At 41.5% G+C, this 27,277-nt stretch overlaps 4 protein-coding genes and 1 non-coding gene across 7 annotated transcripts; 2 read left to right on the top strand and 3 right to left on the bottom strand.

Annotated features, from left to right (window-relative positions):
* Positions 1–3,355: 3,355 nt before the first annotated feature.
* On the top strand, positions 3,356–7,278 carry LOC147138973 (uncharacterized). Its single transcript, XM_086047725.1, has 4 exons — positions 3,356–3,888; positions 5,725–6,024; positions 6,585–6,639; positions 6,739–7,278. The coding sequence occupies exons 2-4, from the start codon at positions 5,830–5,832 to the stop codon at positions 7,020–7,022; spliced, it is 534 nt and encodes a 177-aa protein (XP_085903851.1). The 5' UTR covers positions 3,356–3,888; positions 5,725–5,829; the 3' UTR covers positions 7,023–7,278.
* Positions 7,279–8,272: 994 nt separating this feature from the next.
* Positions 8,273–8,344, top strand: trnae-uuc (transfer RNA glutamic acid (anticodon UUC)). The gene has a single exon. It is a non-coding gene; the product is annotated as a tRNA-Glu (tRNA).
* A 2,797-nt stretch (positions 8,345–11,141) lies between these two features.
* faslg (Fas ligand (TNF superfamily, member 6)) lies at positions 11,142–13,735 on the bottom strand. Its single transcript, XM_086048170.1, has 4 exons — positions 13,456–13,735; positions 12,383–12,437; positions 12,235–12,306; positions 11,142–11,896 (listed from the first exon to the last, which is right to left on the bottom strand). Exons 1-4 carry the CDS (start codon positions 13,696–13,698, stop codon positions 11,469–11,471), a joined length of 798 nt encoding a protein of 265 aa, XP_085904296.1. The 5' UTR covers positions 13,699–13,735; the 3' UTR covers positions 11,142–11,468.
* Positions 13,736–14,158: 423 nt separating this feature from the next.
* On the bottom strand, positions 14,159–18,898 carry LOC147138970 (uncharacterized). 3 transcript variants are annotated; one of them, XR_015089087.1, is made up of 6 exons: positions 18,258–18,451; positions 17,980–18,020; positions 17,827–17,901; positions 17,573–17,762; positions 14,846–16,423; positions 14,159–14,298 (listed from the first exon to the last, which is right to left on the bottom strand). XR_015089087.1 is itself a non-coding variant. In XM_086048169.1 (6 exons), exons 2-6 carry the CDS (start codon positions 18,322–18,324, stop codon positions 16,053–16,055), a joined length of 744 nt encoding a protein of 247 aa, XP_085904295.1. In that variant the 5' UTR covers positions 18,325–18,362; positions 18,875–18,898; the 3' UTR covers positions 14,764–16,052. The 3 variants fall into 3 exon arrangements, 2 of the variants coding, with proteins under 2 accessions (XP_085904295.1, XP_085904294.1); XM_086048169.1 differs by lacking the exon at positions 14,159–14,298 and adding an exon at positions 18,875–18,898 and having other exon boundaries at positions 14,764–16,423; positions 18,258–18,362; XM_086048168.1 differs by lacking the exon at positions 14,159–14,298 and having other exon boundaries at positions 14,764–16,423.
* Positions 18,899–20,749: 1,851 nt separating this feature from the next.
* Positions 20,750–22,646, bottom strand: jun (Jun proto-oncogene, AP-1 transcription factor subunit). Its single transcript, XM_086048122.1, has 2 exons — positions 22,425–22,646; positions 20,750–22,295 (listed from the first exon to the last, which is right to left on the bottom strand). The coding sequence occupies exon 2, from the start codon at positions 22,293–22,295 to the stop codon at positions 21,333–21,335; it is 963 nt and encodes a 320-aa protein (XP_085904248.1). The 5' UTR covers positions 22,425–22,646; the 3' UTR covers positions 20,750–21,332.
* Between the last annotated feature and the right edge of the window lie 4,631 nt (positions 22,647–27,277).

The raw sequence follows: 27,277 nt of genomic DNA, 5'->3' as shown, positions 1-27,277 counted from the left end.
TAACAGATTTAAAAAATATTTTTTTTAATCTTCCTTGGCTCGTTTTTAGCCATCTCTGAAGGGGAAAAAAGATTTTTTTTTTTAAATCAATAAATGTAAATAAGATTTTTTTTTTTTTAATTCAGGTATAATATTCAACAATGTACTAACTAGGAAAGGCAAGGACAGCATTTCTTACACCGAAGCAAATATGGTACCTCAAAACTTATATCCACCGCGAATAAACTCCAGCTTTATCTCAAGGATCAAATCGGTCTTAATCGACGCAACAGAAACATGGAAAAACACCACACAGACAACAACCAATAAAATCCAGAGCTTTATAAACATACAAACTTGTGTAAGAGCTGTGGAAAATTACCAAACGTAAATACAGATCAGACAAACCCTGAGGGAATTTCCCTCAAACATGACCAGGCAAGATTTAACCATGAACCCCCGGAGTAAAAAAAAAAAAAAAGCCAGGAAAACTAAAGAACAAAAAAAAAAAAAAAATTAAAAACTAAAATTAAAAAAATGTATTTTTTTCCCTTAATGCCAGAAGCCTGTTTCTGCCAGTGGATTTTCATTTTTTATTTTATAAATTTTTCCTATTTTCCGCCCTAAAAAAATGGTTTACATTGATCTGCGGTTAGAAGAAGGCGAGATTACTTTAAGCGAGTATTCCACACACCGGGAAATTTGAGTTGTTTTGGAGGAAACTCACAATATTAAACTATTCGGACCGTGGAGAGAGAGCGACAGAAGTACCGATATTGTGGAGGAGACCAAATAAAACGGATGAAGCCGAAGTGGAAGACTTCATCGACAATCAGTTGCAAACGTCTGTCAAGCAACACGGCTACAGATGGATGCATCGGAAATGTCGAATGGTCCGGGATTTTTAACGATAGAGAAAATGCGTGCGTCGATTGATGCGACTGACGGACGGGAACGTCACGCTGCGTGCGCGCAACCGTTTGAGACGGCGTGCATGAGCGTGAGTCGTGGGCCAAACTATTTATGGCATATAGATGCCAATGGCAAATTGAAGACTTATGAAATATGCATTAGTGGTTGCATTTTTTCCCACTGGCGGAAACGGTAAAAGTAAAAAAATAAATAAAATAAAATAAAAAAAAAAATTCACTGGAATTAACGGGCTTCTTCCAAGTAACAGGAAAAAAAAAAAAAAAGGGGGGGGGGGCACACATACATTTACTGTTAGTTAGTATATCCCGTCCGAGCTGTGCATTTCTAACTAGCTTAGCCTAGCGACGTAGCTTCTTTCCATCGATCAATCGGTGATTGATTGACATATGTATATCAGAAAGCAATATCGTCATCTTTTTTCGTCACGTGTTTGCCTGAAACTCCGCATTATTTTTTTGTCACTTGCGAGACTCACTCTCTGGTCTCATCATCTTCCAAAGTTAAACACTAGTACACTGTTGACTGTTGTTTGTGCTTATGCACCAAACGGCAGTGCAGAGTACCCACCCTTTTTGGAGAACGGGGTACCGAGCCCCCTGATAAGGGCTGTCCGGTCCCTGAAACAACTGGACGAACCGCAACGCGCACTGAAGGGAAAGAAAAGTTTTGAAACTTGCAATCATACCGCAACTTATTGAGGAAAACAACAGGGCTTGCTTATGAGTAAACAAGGTAAGCAGGTTCTTCAGAAAAACACTGTAAGACTTTCCTCATTAGCACTAAATTGAGATTAGGACAATAGATGGATAGACATAGATTCGACAAAATAGATTGGATGGATGGATAAGCATGAAAAAGTGTTTGCAGCTTTAAATACAATAAACATTTCGCGTTCACTTGAGTTGTCTTTGACATATTTAAATGAGTTTGTTTGACGATGGGGAACATTTAAAGCGGAAGTCAACCCAAACTTTTTTTTTTTTTTTTTTTTTCAAGAATATGTTCCGAGCAGGCCCACTAGTCGAAACACGGCATTCTGATTCATTTTGCGTTTGCGGAATATAAATTAAGCAGCAAAATGAGCTCGTTTTTAGCCATCTCTGGGGGGGGGGGGGGGGGGGGGGCGGCCGTTTTGTCACTTCTGTCGACTGAAAATGACATCACAACTGCTCACAGCCACCAATCGCGGCTGACCTGTTTTCTGAATCTGAGCCTTATCCACACCAACACTTATTCCACAAACTGCAAAATGAATCAGAATGCCGTGTTTCGACTAGTGGGCCTGCTGGGAACATATTCTTGAAAAAAAAAAAAAAAAATACTTGTTTGGGTTGACTTCCGCTTGTGTGCTAACAACGATACGGTGATGCGGTTTGCACCACGCAAGCACACAAAGCTCATAAAATAATTAAGTGACTTCAGGGTCAGCTCAAAGGTTGCCACTGGGTAGCATGCCGAGTGTTTACGAAACAAGCTCGGTTTTCATTGATACTACCGTTCAAAGCTTTGGGGTCACCAAGGCATTTCCTTATTCTTGAAAGAAAAGCAGTTGTTTTTTTTTTTTTTTCCAATGACGATCATTTTCAACTAATGGGGAATACACTCTATATATTATTATCGTAGCGAATGACAATTCTAGCTGCAAATGTCTGTTTTATGGGGTGTATAGAGGCCCGTTTCCAGCAACTATCGCGCCAATGTTCTGAAGGTAGAAGGTGTTTGTCCATTGCGTCAGAAGGCTCAAGGATATTGGGAAACCCTTGTCATTATTAGCACTGTTGAAAATAGTTGATCTTTGTAGTACACGGCATTGTAGGATCATCATCGCTTTCTTGGCAATTTCTCGCATTGGCGTAGCCTTGATTTTCACACGGAGTTTTTTTTTTTTTCTTTCTGGCCATTTTGAGCTTTTGATCGAGCCCTACAAACGTGACGATGCAGATAGTCCACCTACTCAAAGGAAGGTCCATCTTATAGCTTCTCTAGTGCTAATGATGATTGCGCAAGGGTTTTCTAATATATTCTAATATGCCTTCTGACGCAATGGACAAACACCTTGTGCTTTTAGAACATTGGCGTGATAGTTGCTGGGAATGGGCCTTTATAGACCTATGTCGATATTGCGCCAAAAAAGTGAAATTTGCAGCTAGAATTGTCATTTACCACGTTAATAAATGCATAGAGTGTATTGCAGGAATGTGTCGAGGTGCTTTTATGTTAAACAATAACCCGCCCCGTGTGCAAGAGCGTGAATATATTGTTAATATATTCGTAGTACGCATGTTTAGGGCTCACCAAGTAAACCCAACGACTTTTCATAAATCTTTGTGTTGGTGTAATTTGGGCTGACGTGAATATGTAGATGAGCGCCTCTCACACCACAAGGGAAAATAACATGGAATGAAAAAGAGAACGTTTTTTTTTTTGGTGCCAGGTGGAACCCGAGACCGGCGCTGCACGTGAGGTATGAAGACGTCGACTTGGCTATTCATCCAAGTGCATCACCTTGGGAAGAGATGCGGCACATCATTTACACGCAGAACAAAACAGCAAACGGCAGGAAGTCACGACGAGCGTGCGAAGTATATCACCTGAGAATCACTGTCATGTCTACGGCCCCTTTGCATCAAAACGAATCGTCACCCTCCCAAAGGCTACTGCTGAAGTCGTCACACATCAAAATTTCCAAACGGCTTCATAAACGTCCGACAAAGTCCCACTCCCACCTAACGGCCCTGATAGACCAAACCGACGTCGGAGGTGGTGACGCGTCGCGGCGTCCGAATGCGCCGTCTGTAAGCGCCTCGGGGGCGGTTACGCATGTTGAATCGGCGTCGCCAGTCGTGACGTTTGGTCACTCTGATTGGCTGTTAGCTAGCAAATCAGCGCCCGGAGCACCGACGGGAAGTGACGAAAAAGTGAGCGTGCCTCCGCCGCCTTAATCTTCTTACAAGTACAAGAGCGAGGGTCGACAATGTAAGTATTTCACAATACCGTGTCAAGAACGTGATGGTTTACTGCGCGTGGGAGTTCATCGTGAGCGAAGAATAGAGCCGAATGCATTGTTTACGTTTTTATAATCCACCCCCGGCCAACAGCTTTCCGGTTGGATTTTTCCTAACCATGAGAAATGGTGACTATCGCCACCGATGGTATGGAAGGGTATTACATCTTATGCATGCGCAGAAGGTACTTTAATGGTCAGCGTCGCTGTCTGTAATTTGCGGTGTGCTTTGCCAGCGTGACGTGCCGACAGCCGGCCGGACGCCACAGGGGGTAAGCGTCTCTCAGGTTTGCAAGTGTTTGCCCACAGCCCGATTTTTGTTTTTTCATCGGGGTTTGTCCAAAGTTGCAAAAGGTTGCAAAGACGTTTGCCAGACATTAGAGCTGGGCATTCAACAAAAATTTCACGGTCCGTTTATCGCCTTCGGTCTGCAGCCGAGGTACGCTTCCTTCTTGGCCGGCCAGACCAAATAGTAATCGTCAATAGGCCGGTCCGATTTCAAACGGGCTTCCGTTAGCGGTTCCATGGAAGCCTCACCGTTGCTGGACTAAATACGTCTCCTTTTAGGACCCAGAGGCTGTCAAAAAGCCTCGGCCGCGTCCAACGGAAACTGAAGCCTTGCCGCGGCCATGGAAGCCTCACCGCAAAAATAGACAATAGATGATTACATAGAGGGAAAAAATGCACTTTACTTAGTCCGTCAATCATTTTTAAGGTTCCCGTCTATCGTTTGTCGGCTACAAAATGGGCGTCCGTCATAGGCGGATAGACGGACTGGTCCGTCGAATAGGCGGAATGCCCAGCTCTGCCAGACATTCACAAACTGTTTTTTTTTTTCTTGTCGCCATCAAATTTTGAACATATTCAAAATTACTTTGCGACAAGAAAAACAGTTTGCGACCGTTAAAACTGTTTGCAAATGTCTGGCAAACGTCTTTGCAACCTTGGACAAACCCTGATGAAAAAAATAATTGCTACGCTCGCTAAAACACGCAAGTCTTCACCGCTCCGTGAGATACGTGCTTTAGGTGAGTTTTGTCTGAAATTGCGAATAAATGCAGGTAATTTGCCAGGTAAGATGTGTGAAAGGGGCATGTGTAAAAAGCAAAGTTAGTCGAAAAACGAATGAAATAAAATAATAAAGTACAATTGCAAAAAACATTTCGTTAACAAAATAACTTTTAAAAAAGTGTACGTTTATTAATAATACCATACATTTTGGTATTGCTGTACATCATATGTACAGAAGAAAGGTCAAACGGTTGTTTGACAATTGTTATTTACTTAATTGCACAATATTAATTTTTTTTTTTTTTTTTTTTTAATCTCGCACTCGACAAATACTCCATATATTAAAAAAACACATACCGAAACAGTCAAACTAATAAAGTAAAACAAAGCATTTTCACCCCAAAAATAAAAACGAATAAAATGGTTCTAAAAATAAATAAAAACTGAATTTAAAAAACAAAAGTCAAAACTGCTTCTAAAAATAAATTCAAACTAACTGAATTTAAAAAAAAAAAACAAAAGTCAAAACTAAATAAAAACTAACCACCGGTAAAATGAAAAATCCAAAACAATTAAAACCCTGGTAAAAACAATGTTCGTTCATTCATTCATTCATTTGTTGTGAAATTCTGTCACAAGTAGCAAACAAGGTGAGGCAGAAGAACTAAACGCTGATTAAGAACAACACAAATGAAGTAGTAAAACCTTTAGGGCCCAGAAACTCTGTGGTTGTGCCGTCACTTTTCATATTTGCGTGGGCGAACAGGTATTCCCTCTTGCTTTCTATTGCCCGACAGATGGGAACTGCTAATGCTGGGTCCACGTGATTCCCCGTGTGGGCGAATGGCTGTCACACCCTTTATAAACGCGCGCGACCTGCACGAGTGCCAACACAAGTGCAAATGGAAGAGCATCAGATGAGAGAAGTGTTGCCCCTGGAAGAGTTGACCGCGCTCGGCCAGGCAGCAGACAGCAAGCCGGGTGCGATCAGGCAGCGGGCGCACGTCAGATTCGCCGCCGTCGTGATTGGGGCGCTTCTGCTTGGGGCTTCAGTGACAGCCGCCGTACTACTCCTCAACCTCTACATATGCAACCAGGTGAGGTGCTTAGTGAGCGCACTTGTTTACAAAGTCGTTTTTCGTCGCGGTCCGCGTCGTCGTTATAATGTGCCCCGCGAGGGTCGTTGTGACGGTGACCTTATATAAATATATCTCAGCGTTGTTAAAAAGGGAAGACAAGTTGCAAAAAAATCATCAAGTCGATATCGCAGGCCAGATCTGGCCCTTGAGTTTGACACCTGTGGTGTAGAAAAGTAACTTTCCCAACTGGCCAGCCAGATACGCGGTCCTCCTTTGGTCCTGCCTTGCCGCACAATGCGACTGTTTAGATTGGCTGGCGTTTACACACACACACACACACACACACACACACACACACACACACTATTGTTGAACCGCCTCACGTGTTAATCATTATACCAGCGACAGCATCCTACTTTCGATTAGAAGGAATGTGAAAGTTCATGCGTAAACGGGGGCGATTGTGATGTTTGATATTCATATGTTGTATCAGTTTATATTACCATATAATCTATTACCGCACTGTAACCTAGTTGATAGAAAGTAGTAACATTATCAATGCCAATGTCTGTCTGCAGGACGCCGGAGCGGCAATCAATGGAGTCAAAGTTAATGTGACGTGTTCGGTCCAAAGTAAGCATTCTGTTTCCATTCGAGCAGCCGGCAATCTGGGGCTGACGCGTCCTCCTTTTAAAAAAAAAAATTTTTTTTTAATTAAATATTTCTCCCTAGAGAGTGACGGACAAAGACGACACCACATTTTCACCGTGGACCGAGCGGCCACCTACTTGATCTACGGCTGGCTGGTTTTGTTGCCCGCCACGACCAAGGAGGAGGAGGCGGACGTGGTGGTCCTCAAGCAGACTTTGGACCAGAGCGAGATGGACATTCAGACCAAGCCCAGAGCATCCGAAGTCTTCTTCTTCAAGAAGGTGAAGATGGTGGACTACAGTACAGTGAGCGTCCACTTCAGTGGAGAGCCCGCTGACAGCTCCTTCCACATCTATGAACTTTGACTTCCACTCCGTTGTGCTGTACGCAAAGCGTGGAGCTGCCAATGTGGAGTAAAAATATTTTGGACTATTACGTTCGAACGTATTGTCGCGAGTTGCGACCTTGTATATAGTTCATGAGTTCTATAGTCTCCTATTGTCCGGAGAAAAATAAATATAAATCATGCATTGCAGACATAATAAAACTATAAAATTATGAATAAACAACGTTTACTTGCCTAATTTGGAAAATTATTGGTATAATTTAGGCCAAGTGCTTTTTTTTTTTACCGCGTGGCATTATGGGAAAACATCCCGTCTACAAGTATGTTCAAACGTACTAGCGAATGCGTTTGATACGCATTTAAAATCGGACGCACTCGTTTCCCATAATGCCATGGGGTATTGATTTGCGCCTCCGATGTACTCTGCGAATCTGGTGAAATTCACCCAATTGCGACTTTACCAAATACTAGGGGTGTAATAACGGTACGCTAAATCACATTTCGGTTTGGTTCGTTTTTTTGGAAACTCCAATTCGGTATATTTTCGGTACAAAAAGACAGATTTTTTTTTTAATGTTTATTTTGTAAAGATGACAAGTAAATGGTACATTTTTTTGAAAAAATAAATAAAAGCGAACCATCCACCCATCCATTATCGATACCGCTTATCCTCACAAGGGTCGCGGGCCGTGTTGGGGCCTATCCCAGCTGTTAAACGCGAAGCATTTTGGTGATATTCTAAGAAATTACACAAGAATAAAAAAATACACTAACAATAAAGATCTCTTAATTTAAAAAGGCTTAAAAAGGCTTTATGAAATTGTATATACTTTTTAGGCATTGAAATCTTTGAATGTTCCACAGCATGTCGTACACGAATTGGGTTGTCTGTGTTGTGGTCGGATTTGTGTGTTGCTGAGTTATGATGTTTCCGAGGTTCATGAATGCATCGTACGGCAAGCGAGTGGAGCTGCAGAGAAAGAAGAGCGCGAGCAGTTGTACTTGGATAAATAAAAACGTGATACTTAAACTACGTCTGACGGCGTGTTCCTGGAAGACGCTACGATATGGAGGGTGCTAACTGTAGGGTGCTAAAACTCAATATAATTCAGTGTTTGCATTGAGTTATATGAGCAACAATCAAACCATTACATCAAGTAATGTAATGTGAAATTGGCGCCCTCTATTGGACAAGTGGACATATCGCCTTGACGTTTTTCGAGGTTATCATGTCTTTGGTTCTGTTAATTAAACGATTTTGGTTGCCAGTCCCATATGGTCTAGCGGTTAGGATTCCTGGTTTTCACCCAGGCGGCCCGGGTTCGACTCCCGGTATGGGAACACTTTTTATGAGTTTATAGAAGCACTGTCATTTAACTTATTACTTACTATACAGAACAGGAAATTGAATTTATGTAACTTTACGTGCGTCTGCTGGCTACAGCTAAGCAATGTGATCAATTCAACAGCACACTTGACTGATTGATAAGGAACCCGTCTTAACATGACGCATACAGTCTGGGTTATAATGATAAATTAAAGTACGAAACAGAAGAAAAATCAAAAGTGAAAAACGTGACAAATTGTAAAATAATTTTGAAAATTTGTCAAACTGATTTTCGGATTGGGAAGACATAAAACAAATATCAAATGTGATTTTTTGGGGACAAAATGCAAACTAACTACTCTGAAAGAGTATATAATATTAAAGATATCATGAAAAAAAATACAAAATTCCGGGAAAAAAAAGGGAAAATAAATTAGATAACGATATGAACTTTTTTAATACTACAAACAGTGCAAAATGTGTAACAAAACTAAAACACTTGCAAAAGGTGAACAAATTCAAATTCTTCAGGTTGCCCTCGTAGGGATAAATATGCAACTGAAAGTGAAAGCCAAATTACAATTTTGAAAAAAAAAAACCACATGAAGCAATTTTGTGAGGGGAAAAAATAAAAAAGAGGAAAACAGATCTCAAACACAAAATGTGAAACAATATAAATTTTAAAATTGTGAAAAAATGTAAGTTATTTATTCAAAAAATTAGGAAAAATCAAAATCGATGTCAATTTTGTTAAAGTGAAATAATTGAACAAAAATATGAAACATTCTTGTAGTTCTCAAGAATCACCACTAGATAATGCTATTGCTCTGAAAACTCCGTCCTGTTACGTCCTCAACATCACGAGTCTGTCATGTCTTGTAAAAATGTGAGTAGTTTTACTTTTCTGATCCAATGCTTCACTTCTTTTCACATTCGTGTGACAGTGACAGAGAGGAATTTGAAATAGTGCAAAATCAGTTTTTACATTTTTTTAAGTACAATACCATGAAAAAAAAATCACAAAATGCGAAACAGTTTCCTAACGTGAAAACTTGTGTAAAATGCGAATTTTAACCATTTTTATTTTTATTGTAATGATTATTATTATTATTTTACAGATTGTGAACAATAACTTTAGGGGCAAACTAAGTAAAAACACTTTTAAAATGATTTTAAAAATATTTTGTGACAATTCTGAATTGCAATGCTAAGTATAAAATCTGATATATATATATATATATATATGTATTATATATATATATATATATATATATATATATATATATATATATATATATATATATATAGAGAGAGAGAGAGAGAGAGAGAGAGAGAGAGAGAGGGGGGGATGGATGGATGGATGATAGATAGATAGATAATGTTTTATATAGTGGTTGATTTCATTATTTATGCTATTTTGATAGTCCAAAATGTTTAAATGTTACTAAAACATTGCCTTTGTAGTTTTATGATGACAAGAAAGGAATTTTCTGCATTAATGTCTTTTAACACTTTTATGACACGAGAATGTTATGTTTCTTGGGGTGTTTTTTTTAATACAAAATATGAAACTATTTTTCATCACGTGAAACCACTTTTATATGGCTGGAAAATGAAAAGAATGGTTGAAAGGAAATAAAACGTGGGGAAAAGGGAAACATTTTGGGGTGCTTTGGTGTATGAACGCTTATACAAAGGCGACAGATGAACTGTCTTTACTGATGCTGGTGTGAAAAAAAAGATTGCAGACTTTTGCGGGTGCATATAGTGCAAAGAAAGCTGCTGCTGTTGCCTCCACCGCACGCTCAAGACCCTCATGACGATATTAGCACAGGAAGGAAGTGCGCGCCAGACCTGCTGCAGACGCCCAGCTCCCTCATACGTGCCAGCCGAGCGCCTTCGTCTTCTTCGGCGTGCAATGCATACTCAACGACTTGCACATCTAACCCATAAAAACCCACAGTATGGGTTCAGAAACATTTGTGTCATCGTTGCATATTATGTAAATTGTTTTTTTGGGGGCGGGCGGGGGGTTGTTAGCTTTTTTTTTTTGGATTTTTGGTGTTGTTTATATCTTTGGGTGGTCACAATGATGAAAAAGGAAAATTGTGATGATAACCATAGAACAGGAAATGGGAGTATATGGCAGGACAAAAAAAATCACAGGACTGGGACTTTGCAATAATGTTGCTAATGGCTTTATAAGTTCCAATTGTCTGTCAGGCGATGAAAGGTTCCGAGTGTGAAATGGGTGGTGAGGCCAATGGAAGGAAAAAGTAGAGCCTAAGCGTGTCTGGTTGTCTGTAAAAGTCACTAGCATTTTTTATTTTCAAACTGCGTCTTTTTTAAACAAAATGTGGAACAATTACACAATTGAAAAAATATATAGAAAATGTAAAAAAAAAAAAAAAAAAAAAGTGAAAATGTGGAAAGAATGTGCAAAAGTGCTCATGTTTTACAAAATGGGAAACCATTAAATATATAAAATGTTTACAAAATAAAATTACAAAATGTTAATACAAAATGTGAAATAATGCACAAAATGGGGGGAATTGCAAACTGTGGAAACATTTCAAGATGTGAGCTGAATCTAAACTTGAAATAAATGCACAAAATGTGTGCGGTGGAGGGGGTGCATGATGTAAAACTAAATACAAAGTGAAACTACAAAATTGAAACCTATATCTTTAAAATCTCACTTATATACATATATATATATATATACACACACATATATAATGAGAATAAAAACAATGTTAAAAGTTTTTACAAAATGGGGAAAAAAATGTGCAAAATAAAAAGAAGGGTCAGTGTCATTCAGGCGTCTTTTTAATTTTTTTTTTTACAGAGCGGCATGGTACAGGTGTCTCGGCCGTGGCTTCTCGGTGAAATATGTTAACAATAAGTTATGCAAAAACTGGAATGAATCCAAGTAGGACAACTGTTTTCCCCATCCTTGCTTTAAGACGCGGAAAACCCTTGATCAACATCACAGTCTTGAAAAAGGGATGTTCGAGGGCTAAACGCGCCAAATAAATATGCTACACACATCCCATTAGTGTTAATGGTCTTCCTTTCTCCGCCGTAACACATAACATCACTCATATTGTTGTTCTGGCCACTATTGAAGTGTCCCAATCAGATCTTGTAGAGACCGAAGAAGTTGCCGTGATTGGAGTGACTGAGGAATTGGGGGTGCGACACGTTAACCAGAACCCTGTCATCCCGGCGGAGCTTCACAGCCGACGCCAGGTAACTGTCGGCGGTCCAGGCGTGACGCTCCTTCAGCCCGCTCCGCCGGGAGCAGAACCCGGGCCGGTGGGCCTCCGCCAGGCCTGCGTCCAAGCCCGACGGCGACCTCACAAACACCGTGTGGACGAAGGACGACGTGGACGAGCACTGATTGAAGATGAGCTCCACCCGCGAGTAGACGTGGTAGAGTCCGCTCTGGTTGACGCGCAAGGCGCCGTCCTGCACCTGGTAGGCCACGCCGCCGCCGGTGAACGCGGTGCCCACGCGTGGCTCCCAACGCAGCGTTTTGTGGACGATGTGCTTTTCAATTCGCCCTGCGACAGGACGACCTGACGTAAGTGGCATGTTTGGTATTCGCCGGCGTCGGGCCAAAACCACGTGCTCCTCCGAAGTAGTCACTTTTCAGGAGGCCCCAAAAATGGCACGTTTGTTCAACCAAAAGGGAGCAAACCATTTTCACCACTTTAGATTGGTCAATGTGTATGTGGACTGACCAAGAGTATAACATTTTGAAAAAATCTGAAATTCACCAAAATAGGTGACTTATGAGGTTTTGGCCTGACGCCAGTGATTTTATTTATTTATTTATTTATTTATTTATTTATTTTTACAAAATATTCTCTTCCAATCTGAAATTGGAACAAAGCTTTACCTATCACATGCGCCGCAGTCCTTTCTTCCCTCTCATTTTTGTCCGCTTTTCCCCCTCCAGCTTCACCCGAGCCTTGAAAGCGCCACATTGCGTCATCAGTTCGCAGATGTGGGAACATTGCGGTGAATGATTTGACATCTCTACTTACCAATTTGCTTCTCGGCTCTGCTCAACTCCTGCGCTTGCTTGACTTCACGTGACATCTGAGAGAAACAAACGTGACGAATACCACTAAGTCCCCCTCACTCATGTTCTTCGAATTAAAGGGACAGAGAACATCCTGTTTGAACGTCTGGCCACACAATCAACTCCACACCTCAAATGTCACAGCACAGCTCATGCATTTGTTCCGTTTAAAAGAGTGGATCAATAAAACGTGAGAAAGCTGAGTACAGGAGCCCCTACGCACTCTGCAACTTGGTGGCCAGGAACTAAAGTACACATTTATAAAATGTGAAAAATATTGACAAAATGACAGAAGTCAAAATGCCCCAAAATTACAAAATGTGAAAAAAGTACAAAATAATAAAAAATGGACAAAATGTTTAATAATTTGCAAATTGTGAGCGATATAAAAAAAAAATGCTAAATTTCAAACTAATTAAAAAAAACAAAAAACAAAATGTGATTTTTTTTTTCAAAGGGAAATACGTACAAAATTTGAGCCTGTTGTGAATTTTGCCGATCAGCTCCTTGGTACAGAACAGCAAATTGTGGTACTGAAACACTAAACAGTGCATTCAAAAGTCTTGAGGTCAAATTCATTTTGCCTGTAAAGCAGGGGTGTCAAACTCTTTTTTTTTTTTTTTTGTCGCGGGCCACATCATAGTTCTGATTTCACTCGGACTGCCGTTACGACTGTGAACGCATGTAAATGTATGCTTGCCTTATACACAACAAATTGACGGATAGCTAGTTTTGAAATCAGCAGCCAGTTAATAGTTTGCTCTATTTTCAAAGGAAGGATTGGTAACAAATGCTTGAAATATCGAATATGTTTTGTCAACACAACAGTGAGGACAAGTTCAAAGAAAGTCAACACACACGATTTGCCTTGGCGGGCCGCGTAAAATGATGCGGCGGGCCGGATCTGGCCCCCGGGCCTTGAGTTTGACATTTTCGGTTTGTTCCGAAATTTCACCATCTTTTTGGTAGCATTGTTCTAAACAGAGTAAATAGATTGCATGTGTGTGTGTGTGTGTGTGTGAGGGGGGCCTTTACCTTCCTCATGTCCTTCAGCTCCTTCTGCATGTTGTACATCAGGTACCCGCCAAAGCCCAGTGCCGCAAACACCAGCAGAAAAAGCAGCAGGACCGCGGTGGCGAGCGTGGGGGTGACACCCGTGTAGCCGCCGCTTCTGGCCACCTTTCGAGCCTTCCGCGACCAGTTGGGTTCCCGCCCGGGTTGCTCAAATCCATCCACGGAGAACACTTGTTGGGAGGGATAGCTCTGGCCACAGCTCATGATGCTGCCCCGAACGCAAGGACTACGTATAGTAGGTAAATGTCGTCTCGCAAGCAACACCACCACCCACAAATTCCTCCCCCCTTGCACGTAGGAAGCGGGTCCCGGCGTGTCGTTGCTGCCTTGACACTTTTTGAATGCGCTTCAGGATGTGAGTCACAGTCACCTGTCCTACTTCTAAAGGACGCTTCCTCCTCTTTAGGTCCAGTCTTGTGGTCATCAAGTGGGGTGGGAAGGAATGATAAAAGTAGGTAAATGATTTTCTACGTGTGAGGGATAAAAAAAAAAAAATGTACAAAATGATACAAAATGTGATAAATTGGGACTTTTTTTTTTTTTTTTTTTTGCAAACTCCAAAACAAATGGTTTTTTTGTTTTTTTTAAGCAATATGAAGCACCGAATCCAAACAAAAGAAATGTCAGTTGAACTGCAAAATGGGATATACTTTTAAAAAAGGAGTGGCTTCAGAACAATTCTGTGACCGTTCTTGAATGGCCCAACCAGAGCCCTGACCTAAACCCGATTGAGCATCTCTGGAGAGGCCTGAAAATGGCTGTCCACCACCATTCGCCATCCAGCCTGACAGAACTGGAGAGGATCTGCAAGGAAGAAGTGTGTGAAAAACTTGTTGCATCATTCGCAAGACTCATGGACTCAAGAAGAGCTCAAAAGGGTGCTTCTAATCAATAAAATGCATCAGGGTCTGAATACTCATGACCATGTCATATTTCAATTTGTCTTTTTTTTTTTTTTTTTAATAAATGTGCAAAAATTTCTACATTTTGGATTTTTTTCCATCAAGATGCGGTGCTGAGTGTACATTAATGAGAAATAAAATGATTTTTTTATTTTTTATTTTGGCAACTGGCTGTAATGGCATAGAAAGTGAAACATTTCAAGGTATATATATATATATATATATATATATATATATATATATATATATATATATATATATATATATATATATATATATATATATATATATATATATATATATATATATATATATATATATATATATATATATATATATATATAATTGTAACAACGCAAAAAAAAAAAAAAAAAAAAACATTCTGAAACGTTGCGTTCAAGTAACCACGTATGCAAGCAACATGAGAATGCTGACAAAGGCCTACTTACAAGAAAACTCAAGACTTCCTCTTCACTTCATCGAGGTCTTTGAGTCACCATGTCTACGTGTCTCCTGGGTTTTCTCACACATTCTTTGCATTGGACATTGTGTGGCTCACTACTAGACGCTTTTCAAAAGAAAAAAAAAACAACATTTTTTCCATACTTACTCGTGTGGCTCACTACTCGACTCTTTATAAAAGAAACAACTCATTTTACCTCTGCATACTGAGACTAATAGCGGTTTCTCTGACGTATAATACCGAAAGTGTTGCATCGGTCTAACGACCGCGCTGAGGTGGGCAGGCTATGGTTAGCCAGCCCAACGACCGTGAGCGCGGAGATGTGCCGTGCGAACGTATCGAGTGGCTTCGCAAGTAGATGGGAGCCAATGAATCACTGTAGATTTCTGAGAGGCTTGTGGTCACGTTAGCGCATTAGCAAGGAAACGCTGACACGGATAGACACCCTGACACCATTTTTTTCCCCACGCTGATCAAAAAACAATGCATGGAAAATAACGCAAATGGGACACAATCGTGCGCAGACCACCAGTAAGACCCTTTAAGAAATGAAGACCTTTAAAATAAAGACAAACGTAAACAAAAAAATGACATTTTACAAAGAAAGGCCTCTTCCTAATAAACTCGTACACCACTTAGATAATTGATGCGGGACCAACGCACTTTTCCGATTAAATCTCAAGCGCGAGCCCCTCGCTATTTGCGGCCGATAGGGACGGAGTCCTGCTGTCGAGACATTCATGCACGCCGATTGATTAAAAATAAGCCTGTAGATTCGAGATGGCACAGAGGGCCACTTTTGTCGAAATGAAGCTCCTCAACTCACTGCAACAGTTCATTGGGGCCAACGGGCCACCAGATGGTGCCAAACCGTTCCTGCTATTGCTTCAACCCGAGCGCATGAACAGCAAATATGTGAATTATCCAGCAAATAACGGGGGGATAGCCCCCTCAAAAATAAATAATAATAATAATAATATGCGGGAGCCCACTGTACACAATTACAGTCAGACTCAAATGCAGTGTTGCAATGTTAATATTAGCAAAAGCATGCCTATGTCCAAAGTGTAACAAGCTGTTAATCAGCTCAAAGTCGGGCAATAATAAAGTGTTTTTTGTGTTCTTCCAGAGGCTAAAAAAACAAAAACGAAAAGGAAAACAAACCTCCTGGGCTTAGGTAACTAGCTGCAAAATCACGAGTCTGACTCCTCCCCAGAAGAGTAACAGTCCAGGCCAAGCACATGACCCGTTGACGAGTTCCCACCTGTCCTCTGAGCCAACTCTTGCGCCGCCTGCTTCTGTCCGACAACTGAAGTCACGTCTGTCGCCATGTTTCCCAGGTTTGGCAAGGAACGCTGAAGAATCCTCGCGAGGTTCTGCGTTTGGGAGACGCCCTGGTGATCCGACGCTCCCCTGAACGCCGCGGCGGCCATCGCCAGGCGCGTGCGGTCGAAATTGAGGGGCTGATCTTGGTCCGTGGAAGCCAACTCCGTGGTCGGCACGGAAGCTGGCAAACTGCTCTCCGGTTGTCCGAACGCTGCCGTTGAGACTTTAGACTTCTTCACTGCGAATGGAACAAAGAACGAGCAATATCAAACGACATCAACTACAGTAATAAGAACCCTGCTCTACCGCAATATAAAGGAATTGACATCCCTGAAAATGGTCAATTTAAGACTTTTAAATTCCATTTGAAAATAAATTTAAGACCGAGTTCAAAATGTTACCAACATCCCGTGTTGTCTAAAGTTGCCACAGTACGTAAATGATGTGCCATCTGCTCCCCTAAAACTAAATCGCCGTTTTGTCGATTCCGCTATCGTGATTGCATAATGTTAACACACTGCCGGAAAAAAAAGATGATAAATGTGTACTTTTAATGGCCCAATGACTCGTCGCTGAGGCAGTACCCTCAAGGATACACCCATTGTACCCTTTGAACAGGATACATATTGGGACCCTTAGGATTTTTTTGCAAATATCTGGCATAGCAATATGCTTAATCCCCTTAATAAGATGTAGCAATATGTAGCATAGGATACATATAATGGATATTTTTTAGGATACAAGTTTAGTGCTTATATAGTTACAGAACACAATGTTGTGTGGGTCATGAAAGATCAGTCATAATGCTCCAAAACAGTTGGGAAAATGGGGAACTCTGCATTAAAAACGGCCAGCAGAGAATGAGTCAACATTTTTGTTTATGTCATTTTGACCATATAAACACAAGACTTGTGTTCTATAATGTTCCGAGGTCAGGACCAAACTGTAAACTAGCATCAATACACAAACTGTGCCTTTAGTCGAAAAGGAGCTGTTTCATAGCTACTACTGCCACAAGATGGCACCCAAAGTCTTTTTAAGGATCTATGCCTAAGCGACATATCTGGGCTGAGAATCAGTAATAAACAATAGTAGGGCTGCTCAATTACTCTTGTTTTTTTTTCAGTGTTTTCAGAAGGGCTCAGTCCCTCTCCCCCGCAAATAGATTACTGTAATTATTTTTTTATTCTACTACATCCTGTGCATTTTTCCCAAATCAAATCATCTTTAAGCCATTTCTTTTTAAGAGTAATATAGTAAGATGAATGTGTAATTGATAGAGTGTTTTGATATTTAGTCTTTTTGTTTTGAGAGGGAGGTTGGGGGCTTGGTCCCTAACTCTGCAAATCACTGAACTAACATGAGTGTTTTGATTGTGTGCACTGACCAATGCTGGTAGACTCTGGCACGTCTGCTCTCCTTTTACAATATGCCCTGGGGGTCCAAGGTTTGTGCTTGCAGGTGGGGTCAAGCACTCGTAGCTTGGTCACAAAATTTTTGTACTCTCGTTCCAAGGCCTCCATCTTCAGCTGGAACTCTTCTATCTTCCTCTCGGGGTAGTGTGCAAGTTGGGATTGCTGAGAGGGGAAAACAAACAAAATTGACGTTTTCCATATACTAAAAATGTCAACAAGTAATTACCTGCAAGTAATACTCCATGTCTTTCTTAATGCTGGGGATCCACTTTTTCACAGAGGAAGCCGTGTTAAGTGTACACTAGGAAGCGACAGTTTTGGGAAAAAAATATCAGCATCAACATGATCAAGTCAAACTCTCAACACAGCGTTTGATTACCAGCTTGGGTCTTCGCTCCTGGACATCTTTTAGTCGACCCTCTGTAATGAAAATGGCGGCACGTCATTGCAAATTCATTTAAAAAAAAAAAGAGCTAAATAACCAGACATTGACAGTCAAATACAGTCACATTGTGGTTGTGGGTCATTGATTTTCTCCTTTTTCTCACTGAAGTTGTCCGATCGTTGACACCAAACAGGTGAAGCTAACGGGTGGCAAAATGTCAATTACAGGATCGGTCGTGTATTTATTTATTGCATCGTTACAAGCTGCGTTACCTTCTCTCTCTTTCTGTAGCCAAAGTCTGTTTAAGCGTCCTTGTTGCTTTTCTTCGTTTCGAGCCATTTTCGTTAGGCAGAGACAGAAAGACGAAATTGGAAAGACTACAATGCGGAAGTAAACAATGTCACGTGACAATGCGACGTTGTAATGCATTCTCTCGCGTTAGTTTCGCGAGAACAGACTGTCTAGTCATGAAGTGTACATTTTCTGATATTTTACGTTCATAAAATGTGTCATTAATATATCTGATTCGTGTATTATTAATACAACAACATTGAATATAATTTTAATAGATCAATCCGTTCATAATTATTTCGGGAAAAACCGCCGTTCTGTCGATCCGCAAGTGGCAAATTCTGACGAATTTGTGTGGTTATTGACACATTTTAAGATGAATTTACAGTTTTTGTTAAATTATTGCATGCAAGTGAATGCAACCGTGAATATTGCATACAATCAAAACAAATACGTCCATTGCGTTAAATGAAATAAAATGACTACAGTTTGAAAAAAGATAGTTGTGTCTTTTAGTGGAGGTAATGGCAGGATTGCATTTTTTAATCTACACGCTTTGTCATGAATCTACTCCTTTGACATACGTCTCGGGATTTACCGTATCCAGAGGAGATTACTCGAGCGGAGTCATTTCCCGTAAAACACGCCCTGTTTGTCGTGACGTTGATCTTCCGAGCGACCCCCCTCCTTATATGGTAAAGCAAGGACACCGTTTTCCGGAATGATGTCATCTGGTCCCACGTTTCAGCAATCGGATCAGCACAATAATTAAGCAGCCAGATTAGAAAAAGATGCTTAAATGTGGGCAAGCGTGGTGGAGCCTTATTTCATTTGAGGTCAACTAACTAATAATCCTATAATTATTTGGTTTAATGTCATGGTTTTATCAATCGAATTTGTTTAAATCATCCTAATTTCATTTGTTTGGACCAGTGTGGGCAAACTCTTGTGCCCAAGTGCCACATCTGAGATTTTAAAAGGGGCAGGTAAAACGTGGATGATGTTTTAATAAATAACAGCCAAAACGTGTATGTTAAATGTGTATTTTTTTTATTGTACATTACAGTTATACAGTGTAAACCTGTATCTTTTCTTACATATTACTTATATATATTACCTATAATAAGGAACATTTGATAATGAAAAAGCATGGTGGGTTGTATTAAAGGAAAACAATAGGAGTCGGACCATATAGATGAAACGTTTTAGCAAAATTGAAGTATCTATCGTGATGAAATGTTGTTAGTTGTTCATTTAAATCAATGGAAAGTAAAGTAATAAAACACTGTATAATAGAATCACGTATATATGTGAAGCTATCCCTTATGGGAGTTGACTTATTGGCACTGTGTCGCCCCCTAGTGTTCAATTGTGCTAACAGGCGGTTTTATTTGCACCACATGATAAACTATTCAGCCACCGCCACCCACTGTTCATAATAAAGTGCACAGTTTAAGGACTAATGGAAGGGCACATTCTTTTTATGAGCTATTTTAATAAATAACGGTACTTAGACAATCAAAGAAGGTGTGGCAGACAAGCGTTAATATTCTAACTTTAGTTTAATTAATACATTTGCAAATAAGTCACCCAAAAATGGTTAATTATAGACTGTCTTTTAACTTTTTCCTTGTTGACAGTTATATAACTTGATTGGCAGATTCGATGTAGCAGAGGGGCCTCTAATTCAGATGGCATTCAAATTTGAGTGTCTGCCACATATTATTTTCTTTGTTTAATCTGTTCTTTAACTTTATCGACAAATAAAGTGTAACATATGTGCATCTAATTTACCCAAAAGTGATTTGTTGAACTTTCTGTGTCAAAAATCCAATTGTCAAATATCAGTTTGTTGTTGACAAATCAATGTTCTGTACATTATTGAAAAACAAAATATAGAATATCATTAATTTACCCAAAAGTGATTTAGAAGTGTGTTAATAAGATGACAGTGTCCAACAACTTTATTGACAAAGTAAGTGTAACGCAAGTGTTTTAGTCAACTTTTAGTGCCTTAGTAATTGTGTCCCTGAGCTCTTCACTGTTGTATTTGACTTCAAATTGAGAAATTATGTATTTTTCTTCAGTTTTACGTGTATCACATGCAGGGTTTTTCTGTATTTGCATAACAGTGCAGGAAGTACGCTGTTATGGAATGTGATGTATAGTATGAAAGCTAGCCAGTTATTTTCCACTTTTGTCAAGAGATTCCACAGGTGTCATAACCCAGCCTGACAAAAAAAAAAAAAAAAGTTTAATCTCCACCCCTCAACTCTCATCATGTGAAATTCAGTTTTCATAACTGATCTCCTCTCAGGGTGTGAGCTGGCTGTATAGCAACTAGGCCCGATCGATATGTACACTGATGGAATTAACCAGCAGGTACTACCCCTCACAACTCTTGCAACATGTTGCAACATGCCTTATTGTTGTATGGCACACCCACACCAAGAAAACACGGAGAGACCATGGATTCATTTTTGACAGTTTATTTTCTTCTTAAATATTGATGACTTTCAAACATAAAAAAATTATACTCATTACAAATGGTAAACATAAGTACTCCGAGTTGATCTTATATACATATAGCAATGAGTGAAACCCCATTAAACAAAGTCAATCTTGAATTTTCTTTCTAACTTCTTACAATAAAGAAAAAGTTGTGATGTAACTCAAGAAGTCAGACAACGTGTCCCCCCACAGAACTTGAGTCCAGATGCTTAGGAGCTGGCCTAATAATGATTTTGAGCTGCAGCAAGAAAACAAGTCCATTGCAGGTTCATATCAAGTCAGCTCTAATACTGAATGTATTCTCCACTGATCCATGAAAAGCAAGAAAAATAAGTCTTGTCCATTTTGGCAACGCAAACAGAAAGGATTTCTGTTTTGTTGCCATGTCCACAGCAGCCCTCTCCGGGACAGACCTCATGGCACTGGGGTACTTTCTTTGCACAGCACCTCGGTCCTTTCTGCCAGTGTGGCGCCGCGTCATCCCAAACCAGATGCAGGATTTTTGGGTTCAACTTAAAAGTTTTGTTTTCTTCTCAGTTAGCGGCTCAGAAGGTCTGGAGTTGCTGCGTCAACATGAGCTGACAGCCGCTGTTGACGTGGTTCATCACCTTTTGTTTTAGCTGCGCCACCTGTTCCCGCAGCATGTTGGCGGTGGACGCCAGTTCCGAGTTCTGCGACTTGAGGTTCTTCACTTTGTCCTCCAGCCGCGAGATGCGCTCCAGCTTCCTCTTGCGGCACTTGGAGGCGGCGATGCGGTTGCGCATGCGCTTGCGCTCGGCCTTGATGCGCTCCTGGCTCTCCATGTCAATGGGGGAGAGCGGAGGAGTCTCACCCGGCATCTCGGGCACCGTTTGCGGCTCCTCCTTGAGCACGGTGAGCATCGCGAGATGGGAGGAAGAGGAGGAAGAGGAAGAGGAGGAAGAGGACGGCTGTGCGTATATCGGGAAGGACGCGCTTGGAGCCGTGGTGGTGTAGCTCAATGCCGTGGAGGTGTAACTCGGGACCGAGGTGGTGTAACTTGGAGACGATACAGTGCTTATAGCTGGCTGGAACGTGTTTAAATCCTCGTAAACCGGCGAGTCAGAGCGCATGGTGCCGCTGTACACGGCCACCCCGGTTACGGACGCCACCGGCGGCGGCGCCGAGGGTACGTTCACCCCGGGCATGTGCTGGTGGTGGAGCTCGGCCAGGGCGCGCACGAAGCCCTCGGCGAAGCCCTCCTGCTCGTCGGTGACGTTCTTGGGACACAGGAACTGCGTCGGAGTCGGCGTGGTGGTGATCAGCCCGTTGCTCGACTGGATGATGAGACGCTCCAGCTCCGGGGAGGCCAACTTCAGCAAGCCCACGTCCGGAGAGGTGAGCAGATCGGCGGCCCTAGCCCGGAGGTGAGGCTTCAGGCTACCGGCGGGGTCGGACAGGTTCAGCGTCATGTTGTGCTTTAGCGCCTTGGAGCCGCTGTATCCGTAGCCGACACCGTTGAGCGAGTCGTCGTAGAAAGTAGTTTCCATCTTCGTATACATAGAAGTGAAACCGAAAAAAGACAAATAAACGACTTCCTGGTTACCAGCTGATGTCCCAAAAAGTCCCAGCCAAAGTTCTCAACACTTTCGACACGCAAAACAACACTGACTACTCACAGTGTTCTTGTTACAGTCAAGTTCTAAGAAAAATATCCAACTCTTTTAAGACAGAATCCGGTGGGAGTGTTTGTCCAACTTTTTCCCAGCTTCTCGATGCTGTGGTGCTTCCCCCTGCGCGGTCGTGTATATACTCTGACTTCTACAAGCGTGGACCCAAACCTTATGCCGCCGCTGCCTCTCCGAAAATAGCCATGATGTCACGACAGGGCTCTCCCATTGGCTGGAGGGCGTGTCCCGGGGCGGGCATATCCCTACGTTGCCGAGGCGACCCACACCCCGCCCGCCCCAGAAGATTCTGAAGTCGCGGTGCATTGTGGGATGAGGTAATGCCGCGCGAGAGCGCCTGCGCGGTGCATTGTGGGATGACGTATTGTTTTTGAATATCTAGTTACCCGCTCTCGACTGTCAGTGGCGTGGCGGCCTGCGTTCAGTGCGGCAGTGTCATAGTCCTCCCATTTCTGCATTTAAAACTTGCCACCTCTCACAACTATTCAAATGTGTTATTAAAGTTTTTTAAAAAGTGACTTTGTTTGTTTTGGAGACGTTTCTTTTCTTTCCTTGATTTAGTGGTGTGCGTACTTAAATGTTTGGGATCAATCCAAGTCAATACAGGGCCAGTCTTACAAATACTGATACAGATACCAATACTTATCTCTGATTAAGGCAGCTGCATCACCAAATAGCTAAGTCTTAATTAATTTTCATGACTTTCAAGTGTTTTTATGATGATTTCCTTTGTTTTTGATTACCAAAGGACAAAGTTTATTAGTAAACACAAAATACAACTTTCTCCCCTTACATTGTCATGTCTAGATTTTTTGTCTAAAAAATGAAAGTGATCACCCAACAAGTATTATCAGAAACTATGCAAGTTTAAATGTAAAAATAATTCCCTTCATTTTTTTTTACTTAAACGTTCTTCAACTGTACAGCAAATATTCTATAAAATAAATAAAAACATTGTGTGTGTTCAGAGATTCCAATACAAAAATAAAACATTTCTCTCCGAGTGCACTTCTTTTTTATTTATGAAAAACAAACACAAAACGACAATAACCACTCGCGCCAATACTAATAATAAATCAAGCGTAAACAATTAAACAATCCCCAAAGTCTTTAGTTAAAAATTAAGACACCCTGTGGAGAACAAAATTTTGGTTATGCGTTTTTATGGACATGCTGTGTCGCCCGATTGAAGAAACCGCAGCAGTGCATAGAAGAGCCAAACTCCCTGTCTTGAAACCCGACTTCAAAATTTTTTCCCTGTCTTGCAACCTGACTTTGATACTGTAACCTTGGCTTTTTAAGCCTTACTGTCAAACCCTAACACCTATTTGAAACCCTCATTTTCAAAACTGACCCTGACTTAAAACCCTAACACTGGAATAAAACTCTACTTTATTAATACTCTAAACCTGTCTTGCAGCCCTACTTCGATACTTTAACCTTGGCTTTAAACCCTTCTGTGAAACCCAAACTTCTACCCTAACCCCGATTTGAAACCCTAACCCTGTCTTGCAACCCTGCTTGACCAACTTTTAAAAATCCAAATTTTTTGGTTGGAAACCTAACCCAGGCTCAAAACCTTATTTTGAATACTTTATTTAACAGTAACACTGCTGCACTTGTACATTCATGTCTTTCCATGGAACGTATATTTAATAATTGAATAGGTTTTTTTTTTAAGATAAAAACCGAAGAAAAAAAAAGTCAGTCAAGCAGTGCCCGGTGATGTCATGGCCCGAGTGAGTTACGGCGCTCTGAGAGGCTCGGCGGCCAATCGATATTCCGACGTGATTCTCGCCAGTAAATCCCAGATTTTGATTAGTCTGGGTAGTTAGCGACGATTAATCGCCAACACCAATAAAGTCTTTCGGGCAGCGGCCTTTTATGGGTCTAATTAATTAAAAAGAAGAAAAAAGGGACCTCGACGGGCACGGAATGCTTGTCGCTCTCTCTTGGTGAAGGACGGAGCAGTAAGACATTTCTCCCCCTCGTGTGTGTGTGTTGGGGGGGGGGGGGGGGTGCGCGCGTGTGTGTGTGCGTTTGATAATCAAACACAATGATTCCCGTCTTTAGGCCATCACAGTAAATCTGGGAGGCAACAAGGGACATTTGTCATGGAGCCCTGCCTTAGTGTTTTCATTATAAAAATGGCCTCCACCGCGTCTTATTAATTTGTGTGTGTGGGAGTGTGTGTGGGTGTGTGTGTGTGTGTGTGTGTGGGAGTGTGTGTGTGTTTTAAAATTCAAGCAAAGTCTGTAGGGCAGACAATGTGACAAAGGATAAGGAACAAAGAGGATAAATAGTGAATGAAAAGTCTAAGACTGTCATATGTTAAAATCAGCGTTAGGGTTCCAAAGTAGGGTTTCAAGTACGGTTAAGGGTCTCAAGTTAAGGTTTTGCAATCCTGTTTAGGGTTTCAAAGGAGAGTTTCAAGTCTGAGTTAGGTTTCAAGTGTTTGAGTTTCAAGTCGGAGTTTAAAAGTCAGGTTATGGGTTTCAATGTAGGGTATTGAAGTCACGGTTAGGGTTTCAAAATAGGGTTTCAAGTCAGCGGTATGGGTTCCAAAGTAGGATTTCATGCTATGGTTCAGAGTAAGGTTTAAAGTCTAAACCCTAAACCTTTAGGGTTTCAAGTAAGGGTCAGAGTTTCAAGTCGTGATTATGGTTTAAAGTCAAGGTGAGGGTTTCAAGTTAGGGTTTTCGAGTCAGGTTATTGAATTCAAGTCAGGGTTTGGGTTTTGAATTAATTGGATTCATTTGGGTGCTGGAGTTTCAAGTTAGGGTTTAAAAGTGGAGTTTCAAGCCACATTATGGGTTTTCAAAAAGGGTATTAAAGTCAGGGAGAGGGTTTCAAAATAGGGTTTCAAGTCAGGGTTAGTGTTTCAGGTTATAGTTAGGGGCCTCAAAGGTAGGCTTTTTCAGTCAGGTTAAGGGCTTCAAATTAGGGTTTCAAGTTCAGGATTTAAAACTAGGGTATGAGAATACTGAAGGTTTTCACCCTCTCCTTTTTTTGTTTTTTGATTTCCAAGATGGAATTCACTCTCACAGGCGCAGACTTGCACCCAACAGCCCCCCCACCCCCCACCCCCACCCCGATCCCCCTGCCCCCATCTTCCAAGCGCGGTGTTCCTGCTCAGCTGCATCCTGACCTGAGTTGATTTGCTCTGCAGCCTTTCCTCCCATCGTGCCTCTCTCTCTCTCCCCCTCTCTCTCTCTCTCCACTCACTTTTTCATCCCTCGCCTCCCTCGCTCGCCCCCCCCTCCCTGCACTCTCCTTGCCTCCCTCCATCCTCATGATGACTTTCCCCTCTGTATTGTCCTTCACATACACCCACCCCCCCACCCCACACACACACTCACCCGACACACACACTTTGTCTTTCACTTATCTCTCTCCTGCCTCTTTTTTCTCCCTCGTTCCTCTCCCTCTCATCTTACTCCTATCAGTGGCTGTCAGGGCGGCCGGATTTCCCCCGTGATGGAAACAGGCTGAGAGCCGGCTTGTATTGTTTTGAAAAAGTTCTCGCCGCTGAAATCTCATGCAGATGCTCGTTGCTTTCTCTCACCGTGTATGTGTGTGTGTGTATATGGGTCGCTATGGTAACAGGGTGAACCGGTGGCCAAAGAAAGGAGTAGGACTGGCCAGTATGGCCTTAAAATAAAATCTTGAAAAAAGTTGGACTATTTTTCCTCTAACAGAGAAAACAAATGACAACGACTGTCACACCGTGGGAAAAGAGCATCGTGTCAAAGGCAAAAGGTAAGCAGAGCTGCTCTGACTTTGGTTGGATGCAGAGAGTAGCTAAAACCACGAGCTTCAGTTGCGCAGCACGGGTGGAAAAATTTCCGGAAGTTTCTGGGGAATTTTGGAAATACAGCAGAACCCCCCGCATATTCGTGGTCCGGCGCTGGCAAGCCCACCTCCCACGCAAAGTTTCCAACTTTGAAAATTCACGGAATTTTGCGACCCTAAAGCCACCTGCAGGTCAGAAGACTTTGAGAAGATTTGGAAAAGACGCTCGGAAAACTATGGTCTCACAGCTGCTCAAGTTAGAGAATTTTTAGACACAGCCTGGTCTGGACTGAGATTTTACAGACTTTTAATTTTTGCAGGGTCACTATTCACTATAACTTGATCCTATAGGCATTTTTTTTCCTCCCCACAATACAACTTTTTCGTGCTCGGCGGCGTTTTCGCCTGTGTTTCCCCTTCGTCCGTGCCGCTCTCGTGATTGTTTGCAAAGTTTCCTGTTTCGGGTTTTGCTAGCGCGCATCTATTGGTTGTTGGTTGTGTCACAGACTGAAAGACTTGTGACAGTATCAAAACATGTTTGATATTGTCATAAGTCCAAGACTAGGAAAAGACTCATCTGAAACAGATGACGATCCCACTTTACACTAAGCGAGCGAAATGACGCCTGTGAACCTCTAAAAATTCCTTCGTTTCAGTTTTTAGTTGTGTCCATGCGCCACGTTCACACAACGTAGTGTAAGAAGTGCTGCATCCAGGAGTGAAAATGTTTTTATTGCCTTTACGGGTGTTCAACTGGTGCCTGTTTAAAATTGTAAAGAAATGAAAAAAAAAAAAAATAGATCTCCTATACATAACATTCTCTCATTCTTCACAGTCAATATTTGACAGTGGCTAACTTAATTTTTACACTTTCACCAGACAATGGAACTTTCAAGGTTGTCATACAATTCAGAATTCAACCCAAATTTTGGGGGAAATCTGCTTCAAAAGCCAGTAATTGTCATAGTTGGCTTTTTTTTTTTCCAAAAGTAGGGAACACACACGAGAATTTATGTTTAACATGTGTTTTGAGCCTTTGCCATTAAAAACGG

The sequence above is a fragment of the Filicampus tigris genome, chromosome 12 (genome assembly GCF_054856515.1).
Source record: "Filicampus tigris isolate MCC_2025a chromosome 12, RoL_Ftig_1.0, whole genome shotgun sequence".
NCBI lineage: Eukaryota > Metazoa > Chordata > Actinopteri > Syngnathiformes > Syngnathidae > Filicampus > Filicampus tigris.
The sequence above is the reverse complement of the archived record's forward strand: the minus strand, read 5'-3'. Positions and strand labels throughout refer to the sequence as shown.

Excerpts from the sequence above, each read along its gene's own strand:
- LOC147138973 (XM_086047725.1), top strand. The coding sequence starts at position 5,830 with ATGGAAGAGCATCAGATGAGAGAAGTGTTGCCCCTGGAAGAGTTGACC. Across the intron at positions 6,025-6,584 it reads ACCTCTACATATGCAACCAG|GACGCCGGAGCGGCAATCAA; the intron begins GTGAGGTGCTTA and ends GTCTGTCTGCAG. Across the intron at positions 6,640-6,738 it reads TGTGACGTGTTCGGTCCAAA|AGAGTGACGGACAAAGACGA; the intron begins GTAAGCATTCTG and ends ATTTCTCCCTAG.
- faslg (XM_086048170.1), bottom strand. The coding sequence starts at position 13,698 with ATGAGCTGTGGCCAGAGCTATCCCTCCCAACAAGTGTTCTCCGTGGAT. Across the intron at positions 12,307-12,382 it reads CAGAGCCGAGAAGCAAATTG|GCTCGGGTGAAGCTGGAGGG; the intron begins GTAAGTAGAGAT and ends GGCGCTTTCAAG. Across the intron at positions 11,897-12,234 it reads GACTGCGGCGCATGTGATAG|GGCGAATTGAAAAGCACATC; the intron begins GTAAAGCTTTGT and ends GTCCTGTCGCAG.
- LOC147138970 (XM_086048168.1), bottom strand. The coding sequence starts at position 18,414 with ATGCATTACAACGTCGCATTGTCACGTGACATTGTTTACTTCCGCATT. Across the intron at positions 18,021-18,257 it reads GCTACAGAAAGAGAGAGAAG|AGGGTCGACTAAAAGATGTC; the intron begins GTAACGCAGCTT and ends TTTTCATTACAG. Across the intron at positions 17,902-17,979 it reads AGGAGCGAAGACCCAAGCTG|TGTACACTTAACACGGCTTC; the intron begins GTAATCAAACGC and ends GTCGCTTCCTAG.
- jun (XM_086048122.1), bottom strand. The coding sequence starts at position 22,295 with ATGGAAACTACTTTCTACGACGACTCGCTCAACGGTGTCGGCTACGGA.